This window comes from Lutra lutra, chromosome 18, assembly GCF_902655055.1.
Source record: "Lutra lutra chromosome 18, mLutLut1.2, whole genome shotgun sequence".
NCBI classification, from domain to species: Eukaryota; Metazoa; Chordata; class Mammalia; order Carnivora; family Mustelidae; genus Lutra; species Lutra lutra.
The window spans coordinates 24,325,228-24,346,020 of NC_062295.1; the positions used below are offsets into that span (position 1 = coordinate 24,325,228).

General features: G+C 50.6%; 2 protein-coding genes across 5 annotated transcripts; one reads left to right on the plus strand and one right to left on the minus strand.

The window, feature by feature from the left end:
- Window positions 1–982: 982 nt before the first annotated feature.
- Window positions 983–7,194, plus strand: SLC5A2 (solute carrier family 5 member 2). 2 transcript variants are annotated; one of them, XM_047713104.1, is made up of 14 exons: window positions 985–1,131; window positions 1,681–1,752; window positions 1,829–1,933; window positions 2,729–2,893; window positions 3,204–3,309; window positions 3,555–3,635; window positions 3,788–4,017; window positions 4,330–4,465; window positions 4,708–4,815; window positions 4,923–5,073; window positions 5,200–5,368; window positions 5,443–5,658; window positions 6,480–6,609; window positions 6,695–7,194. In XM_047713104.1, exons 1-14 carry the CDS (start codon window positions 1,006–1,008, stop codon window positions 6,919–6,921), a joined length of 2,022 nt encoding a protein of 673 aa, XP_047569060.1. In that variant the 5' UTR covers window positions 985–1,005; the 3' UTR covers window positions 6,922–7,194. The 2 variants fall into 2 exon arrangements, with proteins under 2 accessions (XP_047569061.1, XP_047569060.1); XM_047713105.1 differs by lacking the exon at window positions 6,695–7,194 and having other exon boundaries at window positions 983–1,131; window positions 5,523–5,658; window positions 6,480–6,592.
- Window positions 5,847–20,726, minus strand: RUSF1 (RUS family member 1). 3 transcript variants are annotated; one of them, XM_047713106.1, is made up of 13 exons: window positions 20,383–20,726; window positions 20,059–20,173; window positions 15,707–15,752; window positions 14,080–14,112; window positions 13,887–13,992; window positions 11,670–11,771; window positions 9,615–9,685; window positions 9,352–9,536; window positions 9,215–9,272; window positions 8,789–8,859; window positions 7,983–8,126; window positions 7,808–7,885; window positions 5,847–7,360 (listed from the first exon to the last, which is right to left on the minus strand). In XM_047713106.1, the coding sequence occupies exons 1-13, from the start codon at window positions 20,680–20,682 to the stop codon at window positions 7,263–7,265; spliced, it is 1,407 nt and encodes a 468-aa protein (XP_047569062.1). In that variant the 5' UTR covers window positions 20,683–20,726; the 3' UTR covers window positions 5,847–7,262. The 3 variants fall into 3 exon arrangements, with proteins under 3 accessions (XP_047569062.1, XP_047569063.1, XP_047569064.1); XM_047713107.1 differs by lacking the exon at window positions 11,670–11,771; XM_047713108.1 differs by lacking the exon at window positions 20,059–20,173 and having other exon boundaries at window positions 20,383–20,546.
- Window positions 20,727–20,793: the final 67 nt, after the last annotated feature.

Genomic DNA, 20,793 nt, shown 5'->3' on the forward strand with positions numbered 1-20,793 from the left:
TCTTTTGGATCTGCTTTGAAAGGACCCAACTAAGGCATTCCTTAAATATATTCCCCTAAATATTGTTTTCTGTTCTTCATCTCAGGCATGAACCTAACTTGTCATAATCAGACATCCAAGTCTGGTCAATTCTTCTAGAAAGACAGAGGTACTGATATTTATCAATACTCTCCCGTCTTCCATTCAGCCCTGTGCTGAGCAATGGGACTCCAGGGATAAGTCAGGTCATTTCCTGCTTGTGGGTAATCCCTAGTCTGTTGGGAAGGCAGACCTGGACCCAGAGGAGGACAACACAATGTGCTCATAACTGTATCAGAAAAGTCAGAGAAGCCTTTCTTGAAGAGCCGACCTGGGCTGGGTACTGAAGGTTACCTTCTGTGAGGTAGGAGTGGGCCATTTGGGAGGCAGGGAGGCACTCTAAGCAGAATGCACAGCTAAGGCAAAAGTTTGGGTGTGTGAAAATATAGGGCCTGGGCAGGGCAAGGGAGTTGGAGGGAAATGTGATATCACCCCAGGTTTGGTGTGGAGGAGCAAGGAAGAAGAGTGTGCAGGAGTCAGGGGATGGCAGGCCTTGAACATGAGGCTGAAAAGCTCCTACTTCCTTTAGTATGATGCGGGGCTAGGAAAGGTTTCTGAGCAGGGGAGTGACACTGTCAGAGTTCCATTTGAAAATGATCCCTCTGGATTAGTAAATACAAGGAGACTGACTCAGCCACGCTCCCTAGGTCAAGGTTGAAGGGTAAGCATGGATGAAAGGAGTAATTTTGAGCCTGGGTCACTGGGGACAGTGTGGGGGCTAAGGCCCAGGAAGGAATGCTCCTGAACTTGAAAGCTGTTCCACAGGACCAGTTTTCGGCCTTGATGAGACCTGATTCAGCTAAACAAAGCTGGGGAGGGGGAACAAGAGCTAGGGGACTTGTCGGCTCACTGACCTTGAGGTAACCATTAATCCCTCCTGTGAGGAAATCCACTGGCTGGTCCCTTGAGAGACAGATCATAGGCAGAATGGAGGAACACACAGAGGCAGGCTCCGTACCAGGACTGGGAAACCAGAGGGTCTTAATTAACAACTCTGCTGACATCCTGGTCATTGCTGCTTATTTCCTGCTGGTCATTGGTGTCGGCTTGTGGGTGAGAAGCTGGGGTGCCGCTGGCGGTCAGGCTTCTGGGGTCTGGAATGAAAGACTCAGGGAGACCCCGTGTTCAGCAGGGGTGGGAGGCCTGGATCTTTGAGGAAGAAACCTGGGGCTGGGAGGCAAGCAAATCTTTTGATAGCCTCAGGAAGGCCCAGCCAATACTCATTCCTTGTCTTCCCACCTTAGAATAGGGTTAGCTGAAGGGATCAGTGGATCTCCATCAGGGACAGCATTCTAAATGAGGTCTCTGTTCCCCTATCCACACAGTATCTGACCAGAAGCCCATCCATATCCGAGGCCCCAGGAAGAGTCAGGCGGCATTCAGCCACACTCAAGCTTGTGTAGTTGGGCACTAGGTTAGGGCCTGGGTTGCTCTAGGTGCCTCTGAGGAGGTTGGGGGAGGGGGTTGGGTGGGAATCATCAAGAGAGCCCAGGGCTGGTTAATCTTCAGCCTGAAACAAGGCTGAGGAATGTGTTGAGAAGGCTAAGGAGGTCCGAAGATGTGCTCCGAACCCACATCTCCTCCCCAACTCTTGTCTCTCAGTCCATGTGCAGAACCAACAGAGGCACCATTGGTGGCTACTTCCTGGCAGGACGAAGCATGGTGTGGTGGCCGGTGAGAGAGGCTGTGCTGTGGAGTGGGAGGAGGCCTAGAGAAGCAGCCTAGCTCACCCCCATCTCTGGCCACCTAGGTCGGGGCCTCGCTCTTTGCCAGCAACATCGGCAGTGGCCACTTTGTGGGCCTCGCAGGCACTGGTGCTGCAAGCGGTTTGGCTGTGGCTGGATTTGAGTGGAATGTGAGACCCCCTTTTTGCCAATAACCCCTGTGAGAACTCCTGGAACTGTCAGACCTGGGGAGGCTCCAAGCAGGGGGGATGTAAGGCTGGAGGTGGGACTTTCCAGTGGTGGGGTGTGGTTGGGCTTCAAGCGAGGGTCACACGTCCAGCTTGCAGGCAGGGTGGGGGTGTTGGAGGTGACGACTTTCAGGGTCTGCTCCTGACTTGTGTAAGCTGGGACCAGCCACTACTCTCTGTGGCCTTGATTTTCTCCTTTCTGAAGTGGGGTGAACAGCCTCAAAGATAGTGAAGTGCCTGTTCTAATTCTCTCTGAAGCTGTGAGGATCTTTGGGCCAAATTAAAGTCCCTTGCAGAAGTGGGAAGGAGATAAAGCTCTGGGACTGAGGCTTGTCTTTGAGGGTTGGGGAGATCAGGACTTCCTGGAGGAGGAGGTCTCTGCGCTGAGTCTTGAGGGACAGAAGGTTTGGTTGGGTGGAGGCAGCCCTTCCTGGCAGAGGCTGTGGTCAGGCTGAGGGGTCTGTGGTTGGATTCAAATGCTGGCAGGTGAAGGAATAGGGACCACCTTGGGAGGGACTGACCTGGGGTCATGGCCTGGGAGGACTAGGAGGAATCTAGTTAAGGGCCCATGGAGGTGTCAAGACTCTGTCCCTTAATACCCTGGGTATACCCTTGGGTCCCCAGTGAAACCTGTCCTTGGTATAACACGTTTGGAAAGAGGTGTCTTACACCCTTCAGGGGTGAGGGTGAACTCATGGCAGGCTCTCAGTCATCCTCAGCTGTCAGCTGTGCCCGCAGGCGCTGTTCGTGGTGCTGTTACTGGGCTGGGTCTTCGCACCAGTGTACCTGACCGCGGGCGTCATTACCATGCCGCAGTACCTGCGCAAGCGCTTTGGAGGCCATCGTATCCGCCTCTACCTGTCAATGCTCTCGCTTTTTCTGTACATCTTCACCAAGATTTCGGTGCGCATTCATGGAGGGCGGGGCAGGGCCCTGGAAGGGAGGGACCACCGAGTGGGGGTCTCTAGAAAGCCCTGGAGGGGGCGGGACAAAGGAGAAATCCCTTGTAAGAACCAAGACTGAAGCACGGTCTGGAAGAAATAGGTTTGGGGGCCGTGGCCACAGTGGGTGGGACCTGGGAAGGGCAGACCATCGGAAAATAAGAGAACCTTTGAAACGTGGCCACATAGGGTCGTGGTCTGGGCATGAGGTAGACCTGGGTCCCTGCCTGGGTCCCTGGGTCCTGACCTGTGCTATCACTCCTTCTCCCAAGGTGGACATGTTCTCCGGGGCAGTATTCATTCAACAGGCTCTGGGCTGGAACATCTATGCCTCAGTCATCGCTCTTCTGGGCATCACCATGATCTACACTGTGACAGGTGGCTGTGGCAGGGGCTTAGGGATGGAGTGGGCTTGAAGATATGCTGGGAGCATCACTGAAGCAAGCACATTCTGCTCACTAATTCCTGCCTCCTGATGCCCGGGTACATGAGCCTGGAGAATGGGCCATTTCTTTGAAATTTGCTCTTCAGGAAGGAGCACATCTTTCAAATCCACAGAAAGACACCATATGTGCTCGGGGCATCCTATTTGGGCTGTCTCCACTGACTCAGGCCCGTTGCAGGAGGGCTGGCGGCACTGATGTACACGGATACCGTGCAGACCTTCATCATTCTTGGGGGGGCCCTCATCCTCATGGGTTACGGTACGGAGCTCAGCCAGTGGGGGAAGGGCACAGAGGTTGCAAGTCACAGAGCTCTCAACCTGGGAGCAGAGACATTGCACGTCTCCAGCATATGGGTCCTAGGGAGGGCCTTGGCACACGCGCTGGGTCCCCTGACAGCCTTGCCCTCACAGCCTTCCACGAGGTGGGCGGGTATTCGGGGCTTTTCGACAAATACTTGGGAGCAATGACGTCGCTGACGGTTTCTGAGGATCCGGCGGTGGGCAACATCTCAAGTTCCTGCTATCAACCCCGGCCTGACTCCTACCACCTGCTCCGGGACCCTGTGACGGGGGACCTGCCATGGCCAGCACTGCTCCTGGGTCTTACCATCGTCTCAGGCTGGTACTGGTGCAGCGACCAGGTGCGGGGTCAGGGCTTGGGCCGGCAGGGAAGCTGGGGGAAGAACCAGAAACCACTGTGGGCAGAGCTGAGATGGGTGGAACCGGAACCCATCTGGGGGTGCTCAAAGACCCGGTTGAGTGGTCAGGAACCTGGCCGGGATGGGGCTAAACCAGACCCAGTGGAATCCAAAGACTCTGGTTCTGAGTGAAGGTGAATTGCCAGCACCACTGAGCCAGAGGCAGGCCTGAATTAGAGCAGCGAGTAGAGACAAGGCCTGAGAGGGCGAGGTATGCAGGATTGGATGCAGGTAGTTGAACAGCCCTTGCCGCAGGTCATCGTGCAGCGCTGTCTGGCCGGGAAGAGTCTGACCCACATCAAGGCGGGCTGCATACTGTGCGGCTACTTGAAGCTGATGCCCATGTTCCTCATGGTCATGCCAGGCATGATCAGCCGCATTCTTTATCCAGGTAATGTCTGCAACCCTGCCCCCACCAAGAGTCCTGTGCCCCATCCAGCCCCCTTTGTACGGTAACAGGTGCCTATTTCCCATTTCCATTACTGTCCTTTGATTTGGAAATCCCATCAACCCAGGCCCACCTCCCACCAGAGGTCCTATCTCTCTTCCACTAGGATTTCCTTTCCCCACTTTAGGGATCTGAGTTCCCAGACCAGGTCCCATCCTAGCCACACTGTGCCCTCTTTCCTGCAGACGAGGTGGCGTGCGTGGTGCCTGAAGTGTGTAAACGCGTGTGTGGTACCGAGGTGGGCTGCTCCAACATCGCCTACCCGCGGCTTGTTGTGAAGCTCATGCCCAATGGTAAGAGCTGGCCAGCTGCAGAGACTGCGACTGGGAGGAGTCACCCCGTGCCAAGTCTGCACCCTCCCGGGGATGGCTGGGGACTCACAGCTCCCATCGGCCTGCAGGTCTGCGCGGACTCATGCTGGCGGTCATGCTGGCCGCGCTCATGTCCTCGCTGGCTTCCATCTTTAACAGCAGCAGCACGCTTTTCACCATGGACATCTACACGCGCCTGCGGCCCCATGCAGGCGATCGCGAGCTGCTGCTAGTAGGACGGTGCGGCCTGGGTTCCCCCCAAGATCCTGCCCCACCAAACAGCCATGGGGTGGGGGCAGGGAACCCTCACAGGATTACGGGGAACTGGGGAATCCTGTGAAATCTCCCGACGGCCACCCACTGCAGGCTCTGGGTGGTGTTCATCGTGGCGGTATCCGTGGCCTGGCTACCCGTGGTGCAGGCAGCGCAGGGCGGGCAGCTCTTTGACTACATTCAGGCAGTCTCCAGCTACCTGGCGCCACCTGTGTCTGCCGTCTTTGTGCTGGCGCTCTTTGTGCCCCGTGTCAATGAGAAGGTGAGTCTGTGTGTAGGTGGTGAACTTGGGGGCAGAACCTGGACAGAAGAGGCTGACATTCTTTCCCCTGGCAGGGTGCCTTCTGGGGACTAATTGGGGGCCTGCTTATGGGTCTGGCACGACTTATTCCTGAGTTCTCCTTTGGCTCGGGCAGCTGTGTGCAGCCCTCAGCGTGCCCGGCGCTCCTCTGCGGCATGCACTACCTCTACTTTGCCATCGTGCTCTTCATCTGCTCTGGCCTCCTCACCATTGTAGTCTCACTGTGCACAGCACCCATCCCACGCAAGCACGTAAGTGCTGGCCTCTGGAAGGGCACCAAATATGCACCATGTGAGTCAGTGCAGCCCTCTCTACCCGCTAGTCTGCCAATACACTTCCAGGAATGCCCAGTGAGGAGGACCTGGATTTCTACACTGAGGATCCATGAGGGTAGACTGGGAATCCAGTTGGGAGATGCATTTGCAAAGCAAGCACAACATTTTACTTAAATGACATTTATTTGAGGTGTTCTGGGTGGGCTTTAAGACTGTGGGGGAGGTGATGACCTCCCAAAGTCCTTGCAGTGGCCCCCAGGACTCAAACCACAGATCTGATTAGTGGCTAAGAGGGACAGAACACTATCCTGAAGGCCCACAAGAGGGTTTGGTCTTGTGCTGCTGCAGGGCAGGAGCCCCAGGGCAGGGCTGACTGGGGGCCAGGACAGATGAGCTGCGCAGGAGGATGGGCAGGGCTGCACAGGTGAAGTGGGGGAAAGGCAGCAGGAGGAAACTACATGCACAAATACCCACAGGAAGGAACACTGTTAGCAGGACTAGAAGACTAGAGTCTATAAAGGACTACAATTTGAGTGTAGACAGGGACGGGGGCAATGAAGCAAAGGGTAATCAGGGCCAAGAGCTTTTAACACATAGCTGAAGAGCTCAGCTTTAGTCTGAGGGCAAAGGGCAGCCATGGCAGGCTGGGTTTGCTGAACTGAGTCTGAACATGTGTACAGGATGGACAGAGGGAGCTAAGGTGTCTTAGGTGTCCAGGTAGACAAGAGACTTCAGGGTCTGGGGCGGGGGCCGGGGGAGGACCAGCACTCTCACTTGGTCCCTGCTCCCTTCCCCAGCTCCACCGCCTGGTTTTCAGTCTGCGGCACAGCAAGGAGGAGCGAGAGGACCTGGATGCTGATGAGCTGGAAGGTCCAACCTCACCCCCTACACAGAATGGGTGTCCGGAGCATGCTGTGGAGATGGAGGGTAAGGCACTCCTCCAGGAGGTGGGGCCAGGGACTAGGGGAGCCAGGTTCCTTCAAACTAACTGTCCCGTGTCCATTCTTCCTAGAGGCCCAGTCCCCAGCACCAGGCCTGTTCCGCAGGTGCCTGCTCTGGTTCTGTGGAATGAGTGGGGGTGGGGCGGGTAGTCCCCCAGCCCCTACCCAGGAGGCGGCGGCTGCAGCAGCCAGGCGGTTGGAGGACATCAGCGAGGACTCGGGCTGGGCCCGTGTGGTCAACTTCAATGCCCTGCTCATGATGGCCGTGGCCACGTTCTTCTGGGGCTTTTATGCCTGAGGCCAACTCTGCTGGACACCATGAGCTACAGCCAGGGCAGAGCACAGCCTCACAATGAATGGGGGTGAGGCGCCTTGCAGTGGTGAGAAGGGAGTAGGGCAGAAGCGGGAGAGGGTAGGCTCTGGTGGGAGGGGGTAGGCCCTGGTTCCCCTTCTCTCCACCTTGTCTCTGTCTGGGGCCCCCATCCGTCTGACTGGCAGTTACAGCCCATGAGACCTTGGCCAAACTGCCACAGCAGTTCCCCTAAGCAAAAATAAAGCTGCTGTTCCCACATCCTGCTATGGCCAAAGTGTGCTTGCTCTAGGCTCCTATCCTGGGACCTAGGTCTCTATCTGGGCTGCTCACAAGATCTTCTTTTCCGGAGAGAGTAGCCAGGTGGCCCTCCACTCATCCACCTCTAGCTGGTGCTTCTCAGTCTTCCAGCCTGCATCCTGCAATCCTGGGGAGAGGTCATAATCAGGGTGCCACTGGGACTGCTGGGGAGAAGACTCTAGGGAGTCGGGGGAGAGTGGTAAGGAGCAGCACAGGCCAGGTGCATGCTGTGTGTACTGCCCAGGCTCCACTTGCCTCTGCTGGGCCATTTCTGGCACGAAATGAGGCTAAAACTTCATCTGGCTGTAGCGAGAATTCACTGACTTAGCACATGGGAAAGAGCTGGAATGGAGTAGGTGCTAAATGTAAGATCATCATCAGTCATTTGTGAGCAAACCTCCCCACCCCACGCCCCCAGTTCTTCAATGCCAACTGGAATTATAGAGATTGTCAATACTGACACAGCCTCAGTATCCCTAACCTCCCCATACTGCAGACAAGGAAACAGGTTAGGCAGGGTCTCTGGGGGAGAAGGCCTCAGAGGCCAAAGAGCCATGGAGCTTAAGGATGTTACCTTTCAAGAACTTTGGGAATAGCTTGTCCAACACTTGGTGTGTCTCTCTGACAATGACCCAGCTCTCCTTCTCATGACCTGGAGGAGGGTGCAGAACGAGAAGCTGTCAGGTCCCCAAGTGGAACACAGTCCTTCTTCTCTGAGTTGTCAGCAGTCTAGACCGCGAGGTGCTTACCTGCCCGTACTTGGTTCCTCAGTTCTGTCAGTTCTCTTGGGAGGGGCCCCTCTCCCTGCAGGGCTTCAAGCACCAGTCCGTGTATGGCAGCCCTCAGGATGGTTTCAGGGCCTGCCATCTGGCTCAGAACAACTTGCACCCGGCCTGGAGAAACCCAGGGACAGACTGGTATTAGGGAAGGGCCACCTCCCCAAACACTCTCAAACCTACCATCCTGCTTCATCCCTGTCTTGAGGTGTTGGCCTGGCATAGATGGAGGCTATCTTTCACCCTTTCCCTTCCATCTTCATCTCCTGTTGTCCCAATGTTCTGGCCAAACCAAAATGCCCAATTTCCAAATACAGCTTTAGAGGAGGCCACTGAGGTGGGTTTATTTTGCACGTCTAGTGAGAATAAGCACCTTTTAGCACACAACACACACAACAACCAGCAGACCAGTAAACTTCAGCATTTGTTTCCTCAACAGGTAACTCAGGATGGGAGAGAAAAGTTCTCCAGGGATAAGCAAAGGTCATAATCTTATTTGAGTACTTTGCAATATATAAAGTGCTTTACAAAATCGCCTTATCTGATTCTCATAAAAACATGCAGACAATAAGGCAGGCATTGTTAGCCTCATTTTACCCAGCGACAAAGTGAATTTCTTTGGGGCATGCAGCTATAATTTGAATGTACCAAGTCTTAGTCTAGAGCTCCCTCCAAGACACCAGGCAGCCTCTAAATTGTCCAGGGCTTGAGGCTTTGGAGCTGATGGAATGAGACCCCAGAAGGGTGAGTCTAGGGCTGGAAGAGCACAGCACACTTACTTTGTGACTTGTCCCAGTGAAGGAGGTAGGGTTCTTGGTGTCCCTCAACCAGCTGTTGTAGCTCAAAGACACTGAAGGAAAGAAGAGAGTGGAGTGGGGGAGGAGAAAGCAAAAATAGGAGTAACCATCCAGTCAGCTGAACTGTCCTTACTTCATCTGTCTCTTACCACTTCTTCATCTCTCTCAGCCATTACCCATGCATGCGACATCCATCCTTCCTTTTTTTCCCTATGTCTAACAAATGTATCCCTTATATCTACTCAGTGTCACACCCCTGCTGCCCCCAAGTCTGATTAGTGGCAATAAGGGACCTAGAATAGAGAGGTGAGGCCCGGTCAGGGGAGGCCAGTGTGTAACTGGAATAAAGAGCATGTGCGGGGAGTGGGGGTGGCAGCAGGGGTGGATGGGAGACACTGGGCCACCTACCTGGAGATCAAGCAGTGTAGGGGGACCCCCAGGGATAGAGACAGAGATGGCCAAAAACCTGTGGGAAGCTGGAGTCAGGATGCCCAGACAGGGAGAGACTGGGAGACACAGCACTTAAGACCAAGAGGTTGCGTCACCTGTCCACAGTGGCTCCATCTGATTAGCTGAGGTAGGCCCAAGTACCTCTCCCCTCTGAAGGAAGTGCTTCAGGACCAGCCGGAGCCGGCCTTCATTCAAGGTCTCTAGGACAAGGGCTCGGACTGCCCGGTAGTTGGCGTAGATGTGAAGGGCGGTGAGGAAGAAGAACCAACCGAGGCTGAAGCTGGGTGGGAGAGTAGGGTGGTCAACAGGGGTGGAGGCCCAGCGGGGAACCTCCTCCCTGCCCTTGATCCCGGCTTACCCAGGGCCAGCTGACACCAGGGGAAGCATCAAGAGGCTGACCAGGAGCCCTGCCAGGTTTACCAGTGTCTCCTAGAAAATGGCAGAAGGGCTGGGAGTTGGAGAGCTTCTTTCCAGGCCAGGCTAAATATCCTTGAGTACCTTTCATTACCTTCTTCCCTGCTGCAGTTCCTCCCAGGGCTCCCTACACTGATGAGGATGCCTAGTCAGTTTTTAATGAGTGAGTGGTCATTTAAGATACCAGCTGCTTCTGTGTCTAGGTGGATACAATGCCCTTGGAACATGTCTTCTTTGTTTTGCAAGAGTCCTCTGAGTACCTCTATACTCAGCAAGTGAATGTCCTTGGAATGAGGAAGTTCTTAAATTTAGTGGTTTAAAAAGACTGATCCCCCTCAGCCCCTAGGTATACAAAAACATTTGCAAAGGGTTTAAGGGAACCACTCAGGAAGAAAGGCACAAGATCCAAACCTCTTCCCTTGAGAATCAGTTATCAGAACCCTCTAATGTCCCGAGATGGCCTGACTGAGCTCACCCAAGGGGAACAGACACCAGGCCACCTGTCCTCAACTCATCATAAGGGAGGAAGAGTCTGGATTGGTGGCTCCTGACTCCTGGAGTCGAAGGGAGAGCTGGTTCTGGCATAAAGCAGGTCTGAGGCTGAGAGAGCTCTTCCTACCCAGCTGTCCTGGCAAAGGGGTAGGCTGTGGAAATAAAAGCTGTGGTTGTGATGGTAAATAGATTAGAGGTCTTGGTTGCACAAGAGCAGGAAGACCACCTCTCCCTCAGGTGGAAAGACTCATTTCCAGCAGCCACATCAAGTGGCAATAAAGCAACATCCGCAGAAATCAGGGGCCTGCTGTAGGACTGAGCACATCTCCTGTGTTGCCCCTGTGATGTGTTCCTGCTTCTGCAAGCTGAGGGAGCCCCTGGGCTTGGAAAATATAGCCTGGGGGTATGAGGAGGGTTGGGGTTTGGAAAGAGAAGAGGTGAGAGAGAGCAGGCATATAGCTGGGAGATCCTAAAATTCAAGTCCTGGGTTGTACTTATTTCTCCCTTCCTGACAATCTATGGAAGAGATAATGGGGAAGAATTTATCCAACCATTTCCTGAGAGAAGGGACGTGCACAAAGGTATTCAAGAGGACTGAACGTCTTTCTGACTTATTTCCTCCTTTGTAGAATGGCAACAATGAGTCCCTCCTGTATTAATGAGTTCATATAAATGAAATACTTGGCACACAGTTAGCGCTTAATAAGTATTAGCTTGTGTTTACAGCTTAACACCTAATATTGTTCAAAGGAGTTAATTTTAAATTTAAAACAACTTTTATTTAGAAACTGAGCAAAACAATTTAAGAGAAGGACAGAGTGTAGGACTGGACAGAACAGAGGTTTCTAAATTGCTTCAGTGTCAAAGCTCTGTGACACTTCTGACTAACCAGTCCTCATTTTCCTCTTCTGTAAAACAGGAATAATAACAGTATCTGCCTCCTGGGGCTGGTGTGAGTTAAACAATGCAATACACATAAGCAGCTGGCACAGGAGCCTGGGAGGATCCCATACCTGTAGAGTTCAGCCTTAACGGTCCCCACCTTTACTCCAGGATGCCCTGGTCAGGTGACGGGCTGGGTCAGAAAGGCCTACGAAACTGTCATGTGGATACCTCTGGTCAATGACCCCAGCCCCCCCTCACATGCTGAGCACTTTTTGACCCCCCAAGTGCTTTGACATATGGGGTCTCATGTGGTCAGACATCTACCTCAGAGTCTAGGGCTATGGCCCAGAGAGGGTGAAGGCCAGGGCGAGGGCCCACTCTTGCCCACACAGGCATTGGGAAGGAGCTGAGATGATCAGCTTGGACTTTTTGCCACTAGTACTCATGCCCTCAATCTGACTGCCTAAGTTAGTCAGAGTTGGGAGCATGACATTTCGTCCCATGTGTGTATCTCCCACCCCTACCCTTAGGAGCACTCAGGTGCTTCTCTCCATACTCCCAAATCATGGCCTGGCCTGCCTCCCTGCTCCAACTCCCTCCAACCCCAATTCCAGCTGCTCACCTGGCTGCTATCCTTGGCTGACACATCAGCCATGTTGTTTCTTCTGGCCTGGTGCATGGTCAGGGCAGCCCGAGTGGCCCCACCAGCCACGCTCACAATGCACTAGGTGGGGAAAGGGAGAAGGAAAGTCAGAAAGGCCACATGCTGTGGCAACAAAGGCACTTCTGTGGCTGTTTGAGAAAACCAGGCATCAGGTGACCAAACAGCAAAACCCTGAATGCTGTCCTTGGTATCTTGTTCTCATCCCCACACTTCCACTAGGTCCACATCCCCTCTTAGTCCTGGAGAAAACTAAAATTCTGCCTGTCATACCTCCCTGTGGCCTAGTCCCAAGGAACTCCATTTCTTTCCCCAGAGTAGAGGCCCAAAGACTGTTCTTAGTCCAAAACTTCTACTTTGACTATACCTGCCTCTTTGCTAAGCTCCCAGGTCCAGCCTGGTTTCCAACTTTATGCTTCCTCTCTGCCTGTAACCTACTCCACCCTCCTTCTGTTCCAGTGGAGGCCTAGTCAAGTCTTCCAGGCCACTTCAAAACCCACAGTGATGGCCTTGACATCCCATGGAACCCAGACCTCCTCAATCCCTGAGATCTAGGATGGTAGAACTCATCAATGAGGGTCACTGATCACTGACATCCATTTCGCACTTATCAAATCTCTTTTCGATGCCTGAGACAGATTTAGTGCTGTGATATAATTCAGATAGAACCCTTGCCCTCATGAAGTCTATAAATCAAAAGACAATAAATAAACAAGTAGTCAGGCAGGCAGAGGAAATAATTTGTTCAAAGGTAAGAGGAATGCGGTACGAAATGAGGCTGGATTGACCAGATCATGTGGAATCCTGCAGATCTTGTTAAGGTCTTTATCCTAGGAGCAATGAGGGCAGGGAGATGACCTGATGTAGGATCACGGGCTGCTCTGAGAAGTAATGAAGAGAGGTGAGAATGGAAGCAAGGAGACTACCTAGGAAGCAACCAAGGTTTTTTCAGCAACAAGGAACCACCAGATGGAAGTTCAGCTGAAGGTAACAGTGGGCGGGAAGGAGAAGGCCTGGATGACAGCCAGGCTTCTGACTGGTGTACCTGGGGTATGGAGGTATTAGTCACTGAGACCAGAACTCTAGAGAGGGTGAGAGGTGGTCAGGGGAAGTTCATGGCCCTATTCTACTCCTTTATATAACAGATGAAGAGACCGATGCGCCAAAGGCAGAGTATAGTGCATAATTTGAAACAGATGGCAGAGGTCCCAATCATGGGTCTACAGCTACAGCACTAGTTTTCTCTGGTGTTTCCTGCCTCGGAGTTGGAGGGGGTGCTCAGGGCACTGGGCTACATGTAATCCACCACAAAGAACTGCTGTCTCTGAAATGTCACTAGTGCCCTGTGGAGAAGCACTGCCCTGAAGTAATTCTGAACAGACAGATGGGCTTTTTAGATGGATCTTACATGTCTTCTTGAGTCACTGCTCTGTGCCAGGTACTTAACACTGTGGTGAAGACAGATTAAGCTCTTTACTGAACTATGCCTCAGTTTCCTCACCTGGATGTGGCCAACCTGAAGGAACTGTGAGGGTGAGCAGCCTGGCAGAGAGGAAGAGCTCACATTTACCCCATGTGACCCTCCAGCCTTACAACCACTTCATGCTGTCCTGCCCCTGGACCTCGACCCACAACTCTTCTTTCTGCTTAAAAACATCCACCCTTCACCTTAAACTCATTCTTCAGGACCCAGGCCTAGGGAAGAGGCCCATCTCTTGACTCAGCCGGGATCCCTGCTCAACCCTCTCGTAGGCCCCTACACTTCTGGAATACCTGTAGCTACAATGTTATAAACTTTTGTTTAATTATGTGTGGCTTTCTTCCAAGAAAAAAATGGGAGGGCCTATCTTTTATGCCCAACATGCAGTAGGCACTCAAATATTTTACCCAGAAAATGAAAGATAGCCAGAGAGCTGGTCCCAAGATGTTGACACTGGAGCACCCTTTCTATCTTTCAGCTCAGAGTTCCTCACTAATCTTGTGGTTTCAAACATTGTCTTATATGTGAGGAACTATGTGGCTGGAGGAGAATCAGAAAATAAGGTTGAGTATGAGCAGAAAACTCTGAAGTTTTTCACTTTTCTACAAGTGCTTTGAACACAGGGCCCAGGCTGGTCTCAAGTAAGCTCAGATACAGCACCAGCAAGGCAGGTATAGGGGGGCCCGAGAGGTGGATACCTTGGCCAGGTTGCTGGTACAGACGATCATGGTGAAGAAGATTGGATATATGGGAGCTATAATCTCGAGGAACATGGCTACATCGTTGAGGATATCAGCAAAAAGCCTGGCGGGGGAGGGATCAGAGGTTAGAGATCAGAAGTTAAGAGATCTCCATAATAGCTTTCCTCCCCTGTCTTCAGCCCCTCCTTACCTCCACTGCTTGGCATTGCAGTCCAGTTTAGTCCTGTTGGGGAAGAGAGGTTGGTTTGCAATTTGAATTTAAGGAGAAAACACAACCCGTGGGCAATGCAGGCCATCCTTAGGCTGAGGTTAAGGTCTGAAGGGCTCGGCAAAATCCATACTCCATGAAGACATCTGTCCCAACACCCTGTCACTGCTGCCTGAAATACCATTAGCTGCGAGAGAACCTTCAGAGGTCACTTAATGTTTCCCCTTTACTAACCCATGATGCATGAGGGAAAAGAACTAATTGTCTTGTGGCTGCTCCCCACCCTCTGGCCTCCTCTGGGAGAAGCCATCCCTGGGTTTCTCTGCCATCTCCCCACCCCTTCCTCCCACTTGATCAAGAGTACCCAGCAAGAAGTCCACATATTTTGGACTGGTAAGCAACTACATTTAGTGTAACCCCCACAAGTTACAGACCAGTAGCCCAGAGAGGACACATAACTTCCCTCAGATCATATGGAAAGCGGGGGCCAAGAAAAAAAATATAATGGCCAGGGGCAAGAGGCAGGCTCTGACATCCAGGCCGAGGATAATTCTATCACCAAGAGGATGGATGCCTCTTCTGCCAGGCAGAGGGACTCCCTGGCCCATGCACAAACACCTGGGGACCTCTTTTCCAACAGTCTGGTAGCAGGGGATGCTGTAGCCCCAGACCAAGTGCAGAATTTACAGCATTCCCTGTCCCTTACTTTGAAACCTCCTGGAGGGAAAAGGAGGATTCCAAGGTTGGGTATGGGACACACAGTAGAAACTCTTGAGGGAACAAATGGCAAAAGCAGGACCAGAACACGTGGGCTTGGTCTAGGGCTCTGCCCAATAAAGTAGCCTGATACTATTAGTTATAAGCTGTGCAACTTGGAAGTGATTCCTTTTAGGTCTGCTAAAATGTACACATTCAATCCTTCTCTACACAAAGTTGTTCTAAGGATTAGAGTGATAAGCAGACAGCCTATAAGGCACAAAGCTGTTAGCAACAGCTAACACTTATTAGTGTTAATAACTGTTATTATTATGCTTATAATGAGCCACAACATGCTATGCACTTTGCATAAACTATCTCACTGAACACCTTGTAGGTAGTATCTGCCTACAATTAACTGGAGATACTAAATTACTCCTCAATACTGACATGAGGAGGAAGAAGGCAGCACAAGATCCTTAATTCCTTCTAGATAGATGGTAACGCTCATTCTATGTGAGACAGGGATCCTGATGACCTGCCCGTCTAGTCCCCATTAGCTTCTGGAGTAAAAGCATTCCTTTTGAATTAAGCATTTTCCTGTCCAGCCTTCTTTTTCAACAAGCAAAGAGAGGATACTTAGAGCCCTTTGGCTGATTTTTTCCATGGTGGGCAGCAAATTAATGCTCTGAAGGCAGATGTGATCATAGCAATGGTTCTGTGGCTTCATTGCTGGGGTGAGCCACCTGGACTGGGTACTTACTAAGGACTCCTTAGCTCTGATGAAGTAACTGCTAAATCTCCCCTCCCCTGGAGACTGGTAGGATAGAGGAGGAGCTGAAAGTACAAACTAGGATGAGATAAATGTGACCCCCGTCTGGGGAGAGTGGCCAGACCAAGAAGATAAACTCACCCCTTCCACCAGGCAAAGAGGATGCGGCCCAGCATGCCAGATGAATCTGTGGGAAGAGAGGCACTGGTAAGGAACAAGGAAGAGCCTTGGGGGCTGTTGGGCCTGGCAGACCCTGGCACTGAAATGGCTGATTCACCTTGCGTCACCGCTCTTAGGAACTCAGTTTGGCACCATAAATATTGGATAGACAGAGCTGTAGGATGGGGTCAGAAGTGTCTAGACTTAGCAGGTCCTCATTATGTACCCAAGAGAACTATGTGCCCATGCACACCAAGAGACATGGACCAGAAATACTTTGCAGCATCGTTCACAAACAGTCAAAGACTGGGAATAATGCAAATGCTCATCAACAGGAGAATGCATAGATAGATTCTGTTATAGTCTCTTAGTGGCATATTAGACAGCAGCAAAAATCTAATGTACAACTACTCATATCAAAATGGATGAATCCTACTATTATAATACTGCATGAAAAAGCAAGCCATGAAGACTAGATACCTTTAATAAGGTATATACCTTTCATAAAGCTCTAAAACTAAACAATACAGTGTTTAGGTATATATATCCAAACGGCAAAACAATTAAAAAAAAAAAAAAGAAAGGAAAAGCAGGAAATCCTGTGTGGAAAGTTCAGAGGTTATTGTTGATATTCTAGCTCTTAGGTTGGGCAACAGGTTCACATGTGGTCATTAGAGTATCAGTTAGAAAAAAAGGATTTGAGGACGCCTGGGTGGCTCAGTTGGTTGGACGACTGCCTTCGGCTCAGGTCATGATCCTGGAGTCCCGGGATCGAGTCCCGCATCGGGCTCCCGGCTCCGCGGGGAGTCCGCTTCTCTCTCTGACCTTCTCCTCGCTCATGCTCTCTCTCACTGTCTCTCTCTCAAATAAATAAATAAAATCTTTAAAAAAAAAATAAAAAGAAAAAAAGGATTTGAATTACAGTTTGATGACAGACAGCTGGGGGTGTGAGGCAGCGGGAGAGGCCTTCTCAGACTAGTCAGAGAAGTCTCCAGGAATCAGCTAGACCTTCATTTGCACAACACATGCTTACTGGCTGCTTACTTTGTGCCAGGCATTATAGGAGGTAAGGGGATACTGTGACCCAGAAAGCCATGATTCCAGACTCAAAATACAGTGTAAAAATAAACAGCAGTCAGTACGAGAAACACTGATTTAGACCAAGGATCAGTTAACTGTTGTCTACAGTCTTCCACGCCCTGTTTTATAAATAAAGTTTTATTGGAACATAGCTGTGCTCATTCATTTACAGACTGCCTACGGCTGTTTTTGTGAGACAATGGCAGAATCAGTTGCTGCGACTGAAACAATACAGCTTGCAAAGCATAAAATATTTACCATCTGGTCCTTTACAGAAGTTTTGCCACCCCATGATTAAAACCCCTTATATTGAAAGTAGCATTAAGTTCAGCAGGGGGATCACCAAGGACTGTTTTAGGACCAAACAACTAACTCAGAAAGCCTCATACAGTAGACACTAGAAAGGAAAGATACAGTGGGCAGAGGACTCCTAACTTGTTTGAACTTGAGGGCATACACCCTTAAGGGAATCCAAGAAGGGAAACTAGGTTGTAGGGAGGCTTGGGAGTATCCTATGCATATAAAGGTGGTGACAGGCTGACCTTCCCCATTCTCCACTGGAAAGAGCATTTCTTACCCCTTGCCCCAACCTCTACCCTTGGGCAGTAAGGCCTTCTATCTAGACAGTTTATGCAACTCTGGGCCTGAGGCACACCAGTAAACACGCTGCCGGACACCTGAAATCTTTACTCCTTTCAATCTTCACCACAATCCTATGAACTTCTAAGAGATCCTCCCTTTCACAGATGAAGTAACAAGCTCAGAGAAATTGGTCAACAAAAATAGGATATTCTGTGAGAAAATCTGGATGTCCAGCTCTTCTGCAAGTACCTGAAGACATGGCAACACCAAGCCCGTCTTCCCTTACCACCATAACTGTCTGGGGTTGAGCAGTGGCTACCTCAGAGGCATAAGTACAACACATTTCTCAACCTGGCCTGCTCTGTTTCTCTATTTCTGTCCCTTGTATGTCCCTGGAAGTAACACCTACCAGGTGGCTTTATAGGCTTCCTCCATCACCCACTTGACCCTCTTTCTTTCAACTATATTTTATTCTCCACAAAAAATTTGTTTCACTTAAGATTCTTGTATTGGCTCAACTTAGTAACTCTGGACATGCCAAGATTACTTTTACTTACTGACAGTTCACTGGGCCAGACTCTTATTTTTCTTCCCTCTGACTGCACACTCATATCCAATACAGTGTATGTTTTGCATACAAGGGCCACTGGGTAGAAAGGGGACCTATTCTATCTTTCATCAGCAGCCCGTAGTCCTTGTCAGAATCTGGAAGTTGGCACTAGGATGCAACAATGACACATAGCCTCCCTGTGTCTGAAAGTCAACACTGGCCACTAGACTAGGAAATTTAATTCCCACTTGCTCTTCTTTGCCTCACTTACAACTAGCTGAGCTATATGATCTAGAAACTTTTGAGCAGTAGTAAGGAATCAGCTGTCCACAAACTGTCTAGGCTCCACTCTAAATCCCACTGGCAAGAATGTAGTAATGAAGAGTGGGACACAGGAGTCAGTCGGTCTGGGTCCAAATTCTGGCCCTACATAAACTTAGGCAAGGTATGAAACCTCTCTGAAAAAGGTATTAAAAATGGTATCTACCTAATATGGCTGCTGTAGAGATTAAGTTACATATTACACGTAAGTGTACAAGATTCCTGGCATACAGTGGTAGGCTGTCAAAATATTAGCTGCTAGTATTATTATTATTAGTTATGACAATTAATACCACGTTCCACTAAGAGACCTGTAATTGAAAATGACTTCAAAAAATTCCAAGGGAGTTTTTTATATAAAGCTCTGCATACAAATTTCCCAGGTCTGATGGAAATGAGTTTGTAAATTCTTTTCTAGTTAAGGCTTCTTGTAATATCAACAATAGGCTTTAAAAAGTAGTTACTTTTTCCTACCTTAAAGTAATCTTATTTTTTTTTTCATAACTTGAACATACATATGGGCAACATGTCTGTGATAAGACTAGGGTGCTTAGAAATGACATGGAAAACATCAATTACTAATCCATGGTCCTCCTGCATTCCAAACACTCAGCCAACAGGAGATCGAAAGGTTCAAATTAAGCACAGTTTGGTGCTATGAAAATGAATCTGGAACTAAACTCCTGGGTTCAAATCCATGCCCTACAATTTACTGGCTCTGATCCTGGTCAAATTACTTTTTCGTGCCTCAATTTCCTTACCCGTAGAATGGGTATAATGACAATACCTATCTCAGAGCTACTGTGAAGCCAGCATATTTAAAGACTGGTAGATAATAAACAGTTTGTATGAACTATTATTATTAAAAGAAGAGACAGCTAGGACAACAAGCCACAGAGAAAGGCTACTTTCAAGAGGTGACTCACATTGGGCCAGCTTGCTCAGTCTTAATAAGGATGTAAGCAGGAACCTCCAGATCTTCCAAAAGATCCATGGAGACTCATCAGAGATGTGGCCAGACTCATGCTAGAAGCAGAAAGAGCCTTCTCTGTGGGTCTGATTTAAGTTCCCACCAGGAAAAGTAACGAAAGACAAAGGACAGTGGAGAGAGCCATACATCCTCCTGATGTGGAACCCGTGGCAGTTTCCCTTTTCTTCTCTACCTCACTCTTTAAGTGGCCTGGTACCACACTGTATGTTCTATTTTTCATTAGCAGTTTTTCAAGAAGTTGTACACATGCACCAGAGGTTACTATAGTTACTATTTACAGCATCATCCAGTATCCCAGAGGTTCTAAAACGCCTTTTGTCTTTCCCAGAACCTCCTCCTTCCTACTCAGCACTAACTACAAAACTGTTTTTTTCTAGAACTGAGCAATTTCCCACATTTCAAGCAGCTGGTCCTTTTATTCAATAACTGCATTCTTATGTAATGCTCCACAAAAAGCCTAGGGGTAAAGGAGAGGGGATGATTAACTTAGGGATTTGAGCTCCTGATGATTTAGAGACCCTGAACAGTATGAGGAACAGATGGCGGCTGCAAGGCTGGCGCTCAGGATGAGGATATTCTGGCAACTAATTAATCGTTGAATAAAACCAATAAAATACTGTTTAGGGACTAGAGTTGGCTCCTAGATCCAATCAGGAAAGAGTCCATACATAGACACACCACAGCCCAGAACTACAGGCCAGAACACTGGGACAGGGGACAGAAGGGGTTGGACTTCCCATTTGGAGGAAAAAGAGGCCAGTGAGATGGGCTGACAGCAGCGACAGGTGAGGTTCCAGGGGCCCAGCTCACCTTTCACCAACCAGGTGGCAGTGGCAGCTGAAACAGAAGCTTTTGCGTTTCCCACCCCTATGCCCAGCAAGACTGCATGGGTGGCCAGGGAGCCTGAGAGGCTGGAAGCAAAGGCCTGGAGAAGAAAAAAGGCGGGGTGAGGACCGTGCGCAGGGGCACGGAGGTCTAAGTTTTATTACCAGCTCTCACAGATGTGTGACCTGAAACATGTCGCAGTCCCGCTCTGAGCCTCAGTCTCCAAGCTCTCAATGGAGCGAGGTGGCCCGCACTGTCTCCCTCACCCGTGGCTCTCTGCTGCCCCCTACCCCAGTCGGCCAGGCTGACCTGAACGGAATCCCATAGCTGGTAGGGCAGATAGTCCGGGCTGACGCTATCGGGGAAGCCCTGCGGCAGGAACACGGCCATGAGACCGGAGAGAGATGGTGAAGCAGTCCCGGGTGTACCCGCTCCGCCGCCATCCCGTCCTTGGGGTTTTGCTGTGAAGGGCCCAGAGAACCCCCACCAGCGCCACCCCCAAGCCTCCCACTGCAAGCGCCCGTCGGCGGCGGCGAGGCAGCCCCGGGCCGTCCCGGAACCGAACTGTTCCGAGCACAGCTGGGACTCTAGATTCGCGCCGTTCGCCATTTCAGAACTCTTCCTTCAGGGCCTCTGGACGCGAAACGTGGCAGAACTACATTTCCGGCGTGGCTACGGCGGCTGTAGAGGTGCAATCTTTCTTCGCGAGGATGCCGCCGG

Excerpts from the sequence above, each read along its gene's own strand:
- SLC5A2 (XM_047713104.1), top strand. The coding sequence starts at position 1,006 with ATGGAGGAACACACAGAGGCAGGCTCCGTACCAGGACTGGGAAACCAG. Across the intron at positions 5,074-5,199 it reads GAGCTGCTGCTAGTAGGACG|GCTCTGGGTGGTGTTCATCG; the intron begins GTGCGGCCTGGG and ends CACCCACTGCAG. Across the intron at positions 5,369-5,442 it reads TGCCCCGTGTCAATGAGAAG|GGTGCCTTCTGGGGACTAAT; the intron begins GTGAGTCTGTGT and ends TTCCCCTGGCAG.
- RUSF1 (XM_047713106.1), bottom strand. The coding sequence starts at position 20,682 with ATGGCGAACGGCGCGAATCTAGAGTCCCAGCTGTGCTCGGAACAGTTC. Across the intron at positions 9,537-9,614 it reads CTGGTGTCAGCTGGCCCTGG|CTTCAGCCTCGGTTGGTTCT; the intron begins GTAAGCCGGGAT and ends TCTCCCACCCAG. Across the intron at positions 8,127-8,788 it reads TCACTGGGACAAGTCACAAA|GCCGGGTGCAAGTTGTTCTG; the intron begins GTAAGTGTGCTG and ends GGGTTTCTCCAG.